Source organism: Dendrobates tinctorius, unplaced genomic scaffold (assembly GCF_039654945.1).
Source record: "Dendrobates tinctorius isolate UK_male_01 unplaced genomic scaffold, ASM3965494v1 ptg000018l, whole genome shotgun sequence".
Lineage (NCBI taxonomy): Eukaryota > Metazoa > Chordata > Amphibia > Anura > Dendrobatidae > Dendrobates > Dendrobates tinctorius.
In genome coordinates this window covers 11,134,866-11,150,117 of record NW_027361686.1, presented here as the reverse complement: position 1 = coordinate 11,150,117, position 15,252 = coordinate 11,134,866, and the positions used below count along the sequence as shown (strand labels likewise).

The following is a 15,252-nucleotide window of genomic DNA, read 5'->3' as shown; positions in this document are numbered from 1 at the left end:
ACTATTGATGACTGACATTGGAATGGTGCAATCTCTTATGTCTCCAGCAGAGGCAGCATTGCTTCTGCAGCATTGGAGAACAACAGCACTGGTCAGTATCAGTGCAGCGCTTCCAAGCAGCTTGCAAGCGCTGGGCTCCTTACCGAGGATACTGGCCATACTTTGATAATGGGAAGGATTTTTAGCAAGACGTACAGTTGAAACCAGAAGTTTACATACACTATATAAAAAGACACACATGCATGTTTTCTAAATATCTGACATGAAATCACAATATACCTTTCTCGTTTTAGGTCAATTAGTATTACCATAATTATTAATATTTGTGAACTGCAAAAAAAATGAGAATGTTTTAAAGCATTTTTATTACTTACTGCAAAGTCAAAAGTTTTCATACACTGACTACTATGCCTTTAAACAATTCTGCACTGCCCATATGATGATGGCATGTGTTTGGAAGCTTTTGATTTTTTGGCAACATCTGAATTAGACACACCTGTGGATGTATTTTAATGCACACCTGAAACACTGCTTCTTTGTGTAGCATCATGGGACAGTCTCAAGAAATCAGCCAAGATATCAGGAAGAGAATTGTGGCTCATCCTTGGGTACAATTTCAACATACCTGAAGGTGCCTCATTCAACTGTACCAACAATTATACAAGAGAACAAACAAGATGGGAATGTTCAGTCATCATACCGCTCAGGAAGGAGACAGGTTCTGTGTCCCAGAGATGAACGTGCTTTGGTCCGACATGTGCATATCAACCCAATGACAAAAGCAACAGACCTTGTGAAGATAATGGTGTAAGCTGGTAAGATTGTGTTAATATCCACAGTGAAACGAATACTGTATCAACATGGGATGAAAGGCCACTCTGCCAGGAGAAGCTATTACTCCAAAAAAAACATAAAAAGCCAGATTAAAGTTTGTAAATGCACACAGGAACAAAGAACTTAATTTTTGGAGACACGTCCTGTGGTCTCTGTGGTCTGATGAAACTAAAATTTAACTTTTTGGGCATAATGACCATCATTATGTTTGGAGAAAAAAGGGAGAAGCATGGAAGCCTAAGTAAGAACACCATCCCACCTGTGAAACACGGGGGTGGCAGCATCATGATGTGGGGTTGTTTTGCTGCAGGAGGGACTGGTGTACGTCACAAAAGAGATGGCATCATGAGAAAAGAAGATTATGTGGCAATACTAAAGCAACATCTCAAGACATCAGTCAGAAAGTTAAAGCTTGGGCGGAAATAGGTCTTCCAAATGGACAATGACCCGAAGCATACTGACAAAATGGTAACAAGTGGCTTAAGGATAACAAAGTCAATGTTTTAGAGTGGCCATCACAAAGCCCTGATCTCAACCCTATGGAAAATTTATGGGCAAAGCTGAAAAGGCCGGTGTGAGCAAGGTATCCTACAAACCTGGATCAGATATACCAGTTTTGTCAGAAAAAATGAGCCCAAATTCCAACCAACTATTGAGAAACTTGTGGAAGGATTTGCCAAACATTTGACACAAGTCATTCAGTTTAAGGGCAACGGTACCGAATACTAATGAAATGAATGTAAACTTTTGACTTTGCAGGAGGGATTAAAAATGCCTTAAAACATTCTCTCTCGCATTATTCTGGAATTTAGCAAATATTAATAATTATGGTAATCCTAACTGACCTAAAACGGGAAAGGTTTATTCTGATTTCATGTAAGATATTGAGCAAAACATCCATATGTGACTTTTTATACAGTGTATGGAAACTTATGGTTTCAACTGTAAACTGTAAAGTGGTTTGTTTTTACAAGCATTCTACAATTTTACCAATTTAATAAGATAAGACAATCCTTTTATAGGCAAAGTCTGCAAAATAGGATATTTAACATAACATTTTAGTTAGAATTTAACGGGAACCTGTCACCTCGTTTTTCAGCTATAAGCTGCGGCCACTGCCTTTCGTGCCTTAGCTACAGCATTCTAGAATTCTGTAGATAAGCCCCTGATCTAACCTGAAAGATAAGAAAAACAAGTTTTATCATACTCACCCGGGGGCGGTCCGGTCCGATGGGCGTCGTAGGTCCAGGTCCGGCGCCTCCCATCTTCATGCGATGTTGTCATCTTCCTTGCTTCATGTTGTGGCTCCTGCGCAGGCGTACTGATCTACCCTGTTGAGGGCAGAGCAAAGTACTGCGGTGCTCAGGCGCTGGACCTATCTGACCTTTCCCGGTGCCCACACACTGCAGTACTTTGCTCTGCCTATCTGCCCTCAGATCAGTACGCCTGCAAAGGAGCCGTGACACGAAGCAAGGAAGATGACGACACTGCATGAAGATGGGAGTAGCCGGACCTGGACCTGCAATGCCCATCGGACCGCCCCCGGGTGAGTATAATAAATGTTATTTTTCTTCTCTTGCAGGTTAGATCGGGGGCTTATCTACAGCATTATAGAATGCCGTAGCTAAGCCGCGAAAGGCAGTGGCCGCAGCTTATAGCTAAAAAACGAGGTGACAGGTTCCCTTTAAAGTGGTTATTGTTACCTTTATTTTTTTACTCCTTCATGACATGAGAATGTACAAATACATTGCATGTTGGTCGCAGCCCTCTCACCTCTCAATACAATGCCATTAGCGCAGAGCAACCATTAACACTAGCTCTGATCACTACTACTACTACTACTACTACTACTACTACTACTACTACTACTACTACTACTACTACTACTACCTAACCCCTTGCCGATGCGGCCTCTTTCATTTTTTTCTTATTTTTGCTTTACCTTCCCTTTTCTAAAGAGCTCGGACTGTCCACAGAGTAGATGTATGAGGTTCTTTTTTTTTTTTTTGGGGGGGGGGGGGGGAGACGAGTTTTACTTTTGAGTGACACCATTCATTTTACCACATAGTTTACTGGAACACTGAAAAAAATTCCAAATGCAGTGAAATTGTAAAAAAAACGTAATCCTGACATTGTTTTTTGGGAATTGTTTTTATGACATACATTGTGTGGCAAAAATGACATGACAACATGATCCATACGATTACGACAATAACAAACTTGTCCATTTTATTTTATTATTATTTTAGTGGTTAAAAAAATTTCAGCACTTTGAGAAATAATTTTTTTTTTAATGTGTTGCCATTTTACAAGACTAATAACGTTCTAATTTTTCACCTGATAAAGCCAAGTGAGGGCTTATTTCTTGCAGGGCAAGACAACATTTTTAACTATAGCAGATTGGGATAGATAAGAACTTTTGGTCGATTATTACAGTGTTTTTTTGTGCTATTGTAACAACCAAAAAAAGCACAAAAAATATAATTTTGGAGTTTTCTAATTTTTTTTTCTATTTATGGTGTTTACAAATCAGGTTAATTACTTTATATTTTGCTATATCAGACTTTTCTGAATGCAGAGATGATAGGGATTTTTCTTTTAATGAATAAAAGTTAATAAAAGTGATGCTTTAGGGGATATTTATATTTGCTGAACTTTTCCTTAGACCGGGCTCACTCTTGAGAGTGCAATGCGGGAAACTCACGGGAGTCTCTCGCATCAATACCCGGCACTGCCGCCGGGTATTGCATATATTTCTATGCAGCTTAGTGCTTCGGTCCCGAGTGCCAGCCGCAGTGCCGGGTATTGATGCGAGAGACTTGTGTGAATTTCTTGCATTGCAGTTGCAAGTGTGATCCCGGCATTAGCCTCTGTCTTAGGCCAGTGTCCCACTTGCAACTGCAATGTGAGAAACTCGCGCAAGTCTCTCGCATCAATACCCGGCACTGCGGCCGGCACTCGGGACCGGAGTGTGCGGCTGCATGTATTTCTATGCAGCTGAATGCTCCGGTCTGAACCCCCGGTGGCAGTGTCGGGTATTGAGGCGAGAGACTTGTGCGAGTTCTCGCATTGCAGTTGCAAGTCTGACCCTGGCCTTATACCTTTTCTTGTTAGTTGAATTTGGCAATACCACACAAGTGCATTTTTTTATTTTTAAAAGAGAAAAGGGTGGTACTGAACTTTTTTTTTTATTCTCATTTTTTAAAACATTTTTTTCACTGTACTTATTAGTCCCCTTAAGGGACGCGAAACTGTGATTGTTTGTACTAATTATAGCAACACCAAGTATTGCTGTATTTAGAAAAAAAAATCATGGTCTACTTCAAAGCCCGGCCACAGGCATTTTCAAAGAAGTTCTGAATTGACGATCACGGAGGTCTTCAACAGACCCTCGGCTGTCATACATAGCAATCCATATGCGCCCCGTGATCACGACGTACTTTTGAGTGAATAAAATGAAGCGCCCCCCCATGCCTGCCTGCTGTTAAAGCTGCTGTCAGAGTTTGACAGCAGCATTTAAGAGGTTAACCCCATCACCCCGAAGCCTGTTTTCACCTTCCTGACAAGGCCAATTTTTATAATTCTGACCACTGTCCACTTATGAGGTCATAACTCTGGAAAGCTTCAGTGGATCCCGGTGATTCTGAGAAAGTTTTCTCGTGACATATTCTACTTTATTACAGTGGTAAAATTTCTTTGACATGAATTGCTTTTGTTAAAAAAACAGAAATTTAGCGAAAATTTGGAAAATTTCGCAATTTTCAAACTTTTAATTTTTTTGCCCATAAATCAGAGTCATATCGCACAAAATAGTTAATAACATTTCCCACATGTCTCCTTTACATTTTTTGTTAGGAAGTTATAAGGGTTAAAAGTTGACCAGCGATTTCTCATTTTTACAACAAAATTTGCAAAACCATTTTTTTTTTTTAGGCACCACCTCACATTTGAAGTGACTTTGAGGGGTCTATATGGCAGAAAATACCCAAAAGTGACACCATTCTAAAAACTGCACCCCTCAAGGTGCTCAAAACCAAATTCAGGCTGTGTACCCACGTAAGCGGTTTTTTCAAGCTTTTAAGCGTTTTTACCAGGAGAAATGCTTAAAAAACGCTTAAAAGAAGCATCCCATTCATTTTAATGACTTCTGCACTTTTTGTGCATATTGATGAGTTTTTTCCGCGAAAAAAACGCATCGCGGTAAAAAAAGCAGCATGCTCATTAATTTCGTGGAAATATCCAAATTTCTAACTATTTCCTATGAGACTGGGGACGATCCGGAAAAAAAAAACGCATAAAAAACGCCCAGAAAAAGCACAGGAAAAAAAATGCACGTTTTCTAGGAAGAAGTCCGGTTTTCAGTCAGGAATTTTCTGCATACGTGGGAATATAGCCTCAAGAAGTTTATTAACGCTTCAGGTGCTTCACAGGAATTTTTGGAATATGGAAGAAAAAATAAACATTTTTCTTTCACAAAAATTTTCCTTTAGACCTAATTTTTTTTACTTTCACAAGGGTGACAGGAGAAAACGGACCAAACATTTTGTTGTGCAATTTCACCTGAGCATGCCAAAACCCCATATGTGGGGGAAATCTACTGTTTGGGCGCACAGCAGAGCACGGAAGGGTAAGAGCACAATTTGACTTTTTTAATTTAAAATTTGTTGGCATAATTAGCAGACGCCATGTCGCATTTGGAGAGCCCCTGATGTACCGAAACAGTGAAAAACTCAAACAAGGGACACCATTTTGGAAACTAGACCCCATAGGGAACTTATCTAGATGTTGTAACGTTCCACACTATCTGTTGATGGGGGTTACTCACTTTGCAGGTCTTGGAGGTTAAACACTGTCACATGCAGGGTTAAAACGAGTCCATTCGGTTTATTTTCTCCATAAACCATTGAAGCATAAACAAAAGGCAAACAGTCTTACAGCAACACAAAAACAGTCGTTAGCTGGGCTGTGTTCCCTCAGGTCCTGTGCACACAAGCCAGGGCAATGTCCATAGCAGAGCTCTATCTGCAGCCGCAGACACAGGAAGGCTTCTCCTTCTTTAGAACACAGACCACTCTGCAGTGTCCCACCTGGACACATGGAAGTCTGTCCACACTCTGACAGACTCCCTCCCACTCTCTCACATGTGCTAAACACCTCAATTACATAGCCCTGTAACCACACCTATAGGTGAGGTATGGATCACATGAGCTGGTCACACGGTCAGGACCTCACCACAGGTCCTGAACATACACATATCTTCAGGCAAAACGGGGTACAGTCTGCACCCTCGCCCAAAGGTGAGGCAATATGGGTATCCAGACCCTCCCATCTCTTCTAGCTACCTGCAACCCGGACCCAGTGCACTAAACGGCATATTAGTGCTCATGTACACTATCAAAATACTCCGGGTTGCATCGTAGGGAGCATCCATCCATGTGACATATACCTCCCATTAACCACATGACCACCTGTCACATCACATATTCCCCCCCCTCTGCCTAAAGCCCTGGGGCTTGGCACTTTCTATACTCGACCAGAGATCCTTCTCGGTCGTCTCGGCCAGTCAAACCGTCTGTCAAAGTCGGGCCCTGCTACTGAACCCTTTTGTAGATACCCTTCATCCATCACGTCTTTTAATATAGAGGTCCCCTTGTCAGACCACCCGCACTCCCGGCGGTCAATCCGGCGTCGCAATTCTCTTGCACCCATACCATCTGTCTGGTCTGACTCTTTGTCACCACGCCCACTACAGGGTCTTCCGCTTAGGTCACTCAGTCCAGAGTTAACTGAGGCGTCACTACTTCTACCTTTTCTGTCAGGCCACCTACTGTCATCACTCTGCTGGCCATTTCTCCTATGGTCTATATGGTCCTTAGAGCAGTCCTTCCATTTATCTCTATGTTCTCTGTTATCTCCAACTTGAGGACTTCCAGTCTTAAGCGAACCTCTTCGTCTCTCTACACCGCGAGTTGAAGGTGGCGGCCATCTTCTTTCCATTTCCTGCACCTCTGTTGATCTGTTCCCTCTTAGCTGCTCTACTTCTTTCAGGTAGGCCATACGATACTCCGGAAGCATCCGGATATTCCCAAGGCTCTCCATGGAACCAACAATGAGTAATGGAACCATCCCATCTTGACCCATGTCCTGGGCTTTGTCATCAGCCAGAATCCTCACTCATCACACCGGACCTAGCTACCATCTCCTGCATCACTTTCCCAAATCTTCCGATGACCTTCCTCACCAGACCTCTGGGCACTTGAATGAGGTCTTCTGCAATGCCCCGCTGACTGAACTTTCCTCGCACGCTCTAGACGTCGAGCGGCTTCTTTATTCCTCAACAGGATCATCTGCTTTGTGCGGAGGCATTGTAGATGCATATCCCTCAGGATAGCCACCCGCTTCACTGTGACTTCCTTAGCTGACAGTATGACCAACTGCTTCGTCTCTGGTGTCCAGTTCACACTACATGCTTCTATTGCCTCTTTAAAGGCTTCATGCACATCCTCAATGGCACAAGCTTCTCGCATGTCTTCGGCTACCTCTATTATACTCTTGAAAAGCGAAGTCTCCCCTTCTTGGACATATGGTTCGACCTCCTCGTCCTGAGTGTCAGTGCAGTTTTCTAAGACATTGACGTCCCTTGTATGGCCATCTGCATGGCACTTCCCCTGCTGGATTTCTTCCTCCAGGGAGGCCCCTTTTTTGGTCAGCCTCTCCAGCTCACTTTCCTTCATTGTGATCAGCTCGGGAGAGCGCAACAGTTTGATTTCCCGGTCATCCGTGGATTTCTGGAGCTGGGCATTAGTCTCCTTTATATTGAGCTCTCGGAGAACTCCATCTCGCTCCTCTGCCAAGCGACGCTCATCCTCTCTCCGGAGAATCTCCTGTTGATGCTTCTCTTGGGCCTCTCTGAGCACTTCTATATCTTCCAACACGGCCTTGTTCATGGTTTTACATGCTGACAGGTGACCTGTGAGCTCAGAGACTTCATTCTCCATCTCATCTACTCTGTGCTCAGTCGCTTGTCTCAGGACCCTTTCTCGATCGACTTGTCTCTTTAAGCAGCTCTACCTCACGGTCCTGCTCTCTTTTGTCCAGCATGTATCGCACCATCAGCTCTTTATTTAGACTTTCAGATGGGCTCTCTTGCCCACCTAAACGCTGCCTCTTCAGAGCTCCACCTGTTCCTGCATTCGCCTCTATGGTCTCAGTGGGTCTACTACAGGTGTTTTAATTCCAGCCCATCGCTAACTCCCTCTGTCCTGCTGTTTGTCCGAGATAAAGTGACCTCCTTACTACACATTCTTTACCTTGTGTTCGAGTCACAGCCTGAATAGGAGTCAACACTCACCCTGTCATCTTGGGACAGCAAGTCTCCACTCACACAGGTGTCGGACCCCTTTCCTGGAGGTACCCAGTTTCCCACGGTCACACATTTGGTCACCCCAGCCAAATCCCCGAGTTGGTCAAACCCACACATTCTCGGTCACCCGGAGCTCTGGACTATCGACCTTAGGTGGTGCTACCACCTCCTTTGAGCCACCCCACCTTTCATCAACTTCCCATGCATCTTCAAACAAGACAAAGTCCCGGCCCCTCTCAAGAGGGATATACTAAGTTTGGTGGTATACTGCCACCTTGGCACTCAACCCTTTTGGACCCCTCAATCATTACTCTGTCCACAGTATAGTCCACAGTGACCCCATGGTGGCAGCGAACCTTGACCTTTTTCTCGGTCAGATAGAAAACGAGAGGCGTACCCGTCAGAGTCACCTGACTGAGTCCAGCCGTCCAGAGACTCCTTCACGGTGTAGCATCACGATACACACCTGAGGCCCATAATCATCCGGAAAGAATGTGCCGCACTCAGAAAAAGTCAGACACAAACGCCGCTGTTCCCCAGACACGTCCACTGAGGTAACCAGTGCCGCCCCTTTTGAAGTCTCCTCCTCTTTTTGGGCCACTATCCCCTTTTGGGCCACTATCTTTTTTGAGACTCCGCCTCCCTCTGGGACTCCACCCCTTTTTTGGCCACCACCCTCTTTTGGGATTTCCCCATGTCCCCTCTAGAGGCCTGGACACAGCAGTCTATCTGATCCAACAGTACCACAGTACACTTAGGACTTTCTGGGCTTGTACTGGCCCTTTAAGAGTTTGTGTGACCTGGTTCACACTGTCTTCCTATGATACGTCACCAGCTCCTACTGGCACGGCCACCGCTCCTGTTGCAGTCACAAACCACTGGCACCTCCAGATGCCGCTCCTGCTGCCACTGCAGCTTCTGCTGCTGCAGAACCTCTTGCTGCAACTTGCAACTGCAGCTTCTGCTACCACAGACTTCGTGGACCCGCCGATCCACCGCAAGCTTCGTAACCTGCCGAGTTACAGCCAGACGCTTGTCAACTTCGTGGCCCCGCCGAGCCACAGCAATCACCTTCAGATTTATAGAAAGGAAAAAAAAAACAAAAAAAACACACACAGTCTCTCACTGACCCCGGTCAGTACAACACGGACCCCTGTCCGTTGCCTGCTGGTGTCGGCTACACAGGTTCCCGGGTACCTCTTATCCTCAGAGGCATCCCACAAATATCAATACACAGTCTTTCTGACCCCGGTCAGCATAACACGGACTCTGTTCCATTACCTGTTGGCCACGCAGGTTCGCGGATCCCTCTTATCCACAGAGGTATCCCAAAAATAATTACTCACGGTTGTCAGACCGCAAGCTCTCCTTGCTCAGAATTGCCAGCACTGCCACATGTGCTTCTTGGACCATTGCAGTCTAGCACCAATTGTAACGTTTCACACTGTCTGTGGACGGGGGCTGCTCACTTTGCAGGTCTTGGAGGTAAACACTGGCACACGCAGGGTTAAAACGAGTCCATTCGGTTTATTTTCTCCATAAACCATTGAAGCATAAACAAAAGGCAAACAGTCTTATTACAGCAACACAAAAACAGTTGTTAGCTGGCTTGGTTCCCTCAGGTCCTGTGCACACAAGCCAGGGCAATGTCCATAGCAGAGCTCTATCTGCAGCCGCAGACAGGAAGGCTTCTCCTTCTTTAGAACACAGACCACTCTGTAGTGTCCCACACGGAAGTCTGTCCACACTCTGACAGACTCCCTCATACTCACTCACAGGTGCTAAACACCTCAATTATATAGCCCTGTAACAACACCCATAGGTGAGGTATGGATCACATGAGCTGGTAACATGGTCAGGACCCTCACCCAAAGGTGAGGCAATATGGGTAGCCAGACCCTCCCATCTCTCATAGCTACCCGCAACCCAGACCCAGTGCACTAAATGCCATATTAGTGCTCATGTACACTAACAACAAAATATTCCGGGTTGAATCGCAGGGAGCATCCATCCATGTGACATATACCTCCCATTAACCACGTGACCACCCGTCACATCACAATGTGTATTGAGCATCTTGAACCCACAGGTGCTTCAAAGAATCATTTTAGCTACAAATTTTGTATTTTCACAAGGGAAAAAGGAGAAAATGGACCCCAAAGTTTGTTGTGCAATTTCTCCTGAGTTCTCAGATACCCCAAATGTGGTCAGAAATTACTTTTGGGTCACTGTCAGAAGGGAAGTAGTGCCATATTAGAGTGCAGATTTTGCTGCACTTGTTTGAGGGTGCCATGTTACATTGGCAGAACCCCCCATAAGTGACCTCATTTTACCAATTAAACCTCTCAATGAATTCATCTAGGGGTGCAGTGATTATATTGACACCACAGGTGTGTCACAGACTTTGATACTATTGGGCAGTTAAGATAAAATAATTTACATTTTTACCACCAAGATTGTGTGTTAGCCCAAAGTTTTACGTTTTCAAATTGGGAAAGGGGTAAAAACGACACCAGAATTTGTCCCATTTGACTCAGCAGATTTTCTTAGACGAGTTTGTAGATTCCATATAACGAGCCCCTAAGTGCTAGAAAAGCAGAATCTCCCCTCAAGTGACCCCATTTTGGAAATTATAACCCTTTGGAAATTTATCTACAGATGTAGTGGCAATTTTGACTCCATGGGTGTTTTCTAGAAACAGGCATCAATGGATGTTGCTGAGAGAATTGCAAGATGCCGTTGTAGTGACCAATAAGGTGTAGTGTCCAGTACGTTATGACCAGCTGCTTCTGGAGACATGCAAATTAGGCAGGCTCTCATCACTACAGAAACGCCAAACATGTGGGTGCTAAATATTGTTTAGGCACACTGGGGCTCAGAAGAGAGGGGGGCATTTGGATTTGGGAGCGGAGAATTTGCTTAATGTCTTTTGGGGAGCGAGAAGCCGTTTCGCTTTTCCAGAGACTTTCTGCTACCAGTAACGTGGAAGCCCCCTATATTTCTGTTAACAGATGACAGACCTTGCTTTTTTGTGGATTGAGTTGAAGCTTTTATTGGAAACATTTTACATAACATTTGGGATCACATTTATCCGGGGCTCTACTCCGAGCACTTACTTTGAGTTTTCCATCCAAATCTCCGAGTGACATGACAGATCAAAACCCCGATGGATCCATTCACTATAATGAGGCTGACAATTTACTACGAACTCCGTCTGGCTTCTGTTCAGCGTCATCCTTCCTTTCAGAGGTGCACAAAACTTTGGTCGACTGCACTTTCATGCAATCCTAAAATATGGACACAGCCGGATCACAGTGACTCCATCTGCCCCATTATTGGCAATCTTCTGCCAAAGGTTATGTCTGAATCACGTATTTCAGAGATTTACACGGAAACCCTGGGGTAATTGCTCAACACAGAGCGGAGGATAAATGTGCGCCGAGCCTTAATGCGATCTTTAGGGGCAGCATGAAAAAATATCAACAGCATGTGAAGAATTAGTTTCATTTTTTATGCCATTCCTCATGTGATGTAAGTAATTAGGCGACTTTATTCTTTGGATCGGTGCGATTACAGCGATACCAGATTTATATCGGGTTTTTATGTTTGGCTGATGTCACACTAAAAGATGCTTTTTATTGCGAAAACTAGTTTTTGGATCACCACATTTTGAGAGCTATAATTTTTCCATATCTTAGCCCACAGAGTCATGTGAGGTCTTATATTTTTGCAGGACGAGCTGACATTTTATTGGTATCATTTTCTGGCACATGTCATTTAATGATCGCTTTCTATTCCGATTTTTGGGAGACAGAACGAACAAAAACCAGCAATTCAGGAAGTTTTTTTTAATTTAATTTTTATTAAATACCGTTCCGTTTGTGGTGAAATTGATAATGAAGTTTTATTCTTCGGGTCAGTACGATTACAGCGATACCCCAGTTATATAGTTTTTTTATGTTTTGGTGCTTTTACATAATAAAAACTTTTATAGAAAAAAATTATTTTTGCATCTCTTTATTCTGAGAGCTATAACTTTTTTCTGCTGATGGAGCGGTGTGGCGGCTTGTTTTTTGCGGGACAAGATGACGTTTTCCATTTTTATTTACATCCGTCTTTTTGATCGCGTGTTATTGCACTTTTTGTTTGGCGGTATGATGAGAAAGCATTGTTTTTTGCCTCATTTTTTATTTATTTTTTTACAGTGTTCACTGAAGGGGTTATCTAGTGGGATAGTTTTATAGAGTGGGTCATTACGGACGCGGAGATATCAAATATGTTTACCTTTATTATTATTATTTTTTTTTTTACATAAATAAATTTATTGGAAAAACTTTTTTTTTTATTTAAGGATTTTTTTAAATTATTTTTACACGTGATATTTTTTTTTTTAAACTTTTTTACATTGTCCCAGTATGGGACATTACTATATTACCACAGATCGCTGATCTGACACTGCACAGAAGATCAGATCAGAAGAGTATTAGATGAGCGATCTAACAGGCAGGGAAGGAGGCATGCTGGCGCCCGCTCTTAGCTGGTGCTCACAAGCCACCTTCCCTGCAGGACCCCACAGCCATCTTGATGCCATGGAGACCATCAGAACAATGTAATCGCATTGCGTTGTTCTGAGGGAAGCGCAGGTGAGCCCCTTCTCCCTGCACAATGCTTCTCTATGCCGCTGTCACTACTGACAGCCGCGTCAGAGGGGTTAAATGCCCGTGATTGGTGCTAGCACCGATCGTGGGCATTGCTGCGGGGTGTCAGCTGTCACATACAGTTGACACCCGCACCCGATCGCCGCAGCACTCAGTGTGAGGCCTCGCGAGCGGTGCGCCGTACTACTGCGGTTTGCGGGAATGCATTTCCATTTACTATTTTCAAAAGAGTTAATGCATTATCAATCTCATCTGTGACTGTAGGAGTCATTCTTATTAATGTGTTGTATGCATGCTGCTCACCTCCGGAAGCAGGTATCCTCTTATAAGATTTACAAGGATAGCTGCTGGTGGCATTGGATCATTCGGATCACTACACAATTCAGTGTTGGCCATTCTGAAATCTAGATTCATCCATTCCAGGCTGTTGAGTATAAAGAGCACGCCAGCATAATGTTGCAGTGAGGGTAACAGTTCTCGCAGATGAAGATACTTCTTGTTAATGAGTCGCGTAAGTGATACGGGAGCGGTAACTTGGGACAGATCTTCACAAGAAAGGGGAATGATTAACTGAAACTCACTGTTACGTCCATGGCACCAATCCAGTACAAGTTTTCTTATTAATGTGCTCTTTCCGGTGCCAACCGTGCCATAAAGAACCACATTCCTAACAGATTTTCCAGTTGTGTCTGGTTGAAACAGCTGAGACACGGGCATAGTCTGAGGATAGAGTGGGCTTTGCAATTGAGCTTGCAACGTTGGCTCCGACAGTGGGCGCAGAATATCTTCTGGAGAACTCTCGCGAATAACAGGATCAACATGAATGGAGTCTAGGGCAAAAGAAGGTCCAAAAATCCTTTCTTCTGTAGGCAAACAACTAAACCAAGCTGACAGGCGTTGACGATGCTGTTCTATTGGATCTTTGAAAAAAAAAAAGAAATCTCATAAGATTAATCTTAGTCACTTAGAAACAAGGGTGTAAAACAAGAATATGCATTACAATTACAAAATAAAAAATGCAACGGCAGAGAAGACAGTGCAAACGTTATACAAGCTTTTTATATACTATCTCAATAAACCTCACAATGAACTTGCACAAGAAATTACTTTTTATGTTTGTCCTTACCAATGCACTCATGTTATTACTGAGCAATAATAGTAGTACCAAATCAAGTATCCTCAGCTACATGTTGCATAAATTCTCCACACTTAATTTGACCTGTGGGCTTTTAAAATTTGCAACACATCAACCAACCCAACTCCCCCAGCTGAAAAAAACAACAACTTTTATATACCGTATAATTTAACAATGCAGGAAGAAGAAAACCAGACCCAAACTTAAACTGTCCATTCTACAGAGGCCTAAAAAGGGAGGTGGGGCGGCGTTACCAGATTTTTTCATATATTATTTGACTGGACAGGCTAAAGCCCTAAATAAATGGATGCCAGGTAATTATCTCCCCAATTCTGAAAGTCACTTGCTTCACGCTGCAAGAACTGATTGTCCACTGGGTTTCCTGGAGTTGGAAAAGCCTAGTGTCCTACATTTACTGCCCTTGCTCCGTCTGGCACGATTAGTATGGAGGCAAATTAAGAAAGTGATTGGATTTAAGGATATCATAGCTGAAATGCCCCTATGGAAAAATGTCTACTTTCCGGTATTACTAAGTCACCCGTCCACTGATTTTTGGATTCAACATATGTCTCCTTGATAGGAGACTTGTATGATCATGGGACCTTAATGTCTTTCGAGACATTATTGCAAACACAAATTCTTTGTTATTATTATCTTCATTTAATTTGTCTTAAATGAAAAAACACAAAAAGAATTGTCCTAAAGCAAAATTGGATATAATTCCACACCAAACATAAAAAAGAGGGTGGACAAAAGTCAATACTTTTGTCCACCCTCTTTTTTATGTTTGGTGTGGAATTATATCCAATTTGGCTTTAGGACAATTCTTTTTGTGTTTTTTCATTGCCAACAGTGCACAATGCACTGCTCGAAAAATCATGTGATGCTTCTCTAATTTGTGTAATTTACAGCACCTGTAACTTACCTGTGGCACCTAACAGGTGTTGGCAATAACTAAATCACACTTGCAGCCAGTTGACATGGATTAAAGTTGACTCAACCTCAGTCCTGTGTCCTTGTGTGTACCACATTGAGCATGGAGAAAACAAAGAAGACCAAAGAACTGTCTGAGGACTTGAGAAACCAAATTGTGAGGAAGCATAAGCAATCTCAAGGCTACAAGTCCATCTCCAAAGACCTGAATGTTCCTGTGCCTACCGTGTGCAGTGTCATCAAGAAGTTTAAAGCCCATGGCACTGTGGCTAACCTCCCTAGATGTGGACGGAAAAGAAAAATTGACAAGAGATTTCAGCGCAAGATTG

The 15,252-nt window shown here is 43.3% G+C and overlaps 1 protein-coding gene across 4 annotated transcripts in view; it reads right to left on the bottom strand.

Annotated features, from left to right (window-relative positions):
- The window catches only part of NLRX1 (NLR family member X1), a 103,173-nt gene that overhangs the window by 20,246 nt on the left and 67,675 nt on the right, over positions 1–15,252 (bottom strand). For all 4 annotated transcript variants that reach the window (XM_073566458.1, XM_073566460.1, XM_073566461.1 and 1 more), the window contains one exon: positions 13,159–13,775. In XM_073566458.1, coding sequence (XP_073422559.1) covers positions 13,159–13,775 — 617 coding nt within the window. The remainder of the gene's footprint in view (positions 1–13,158; positions 13,776–15,252) is intronic.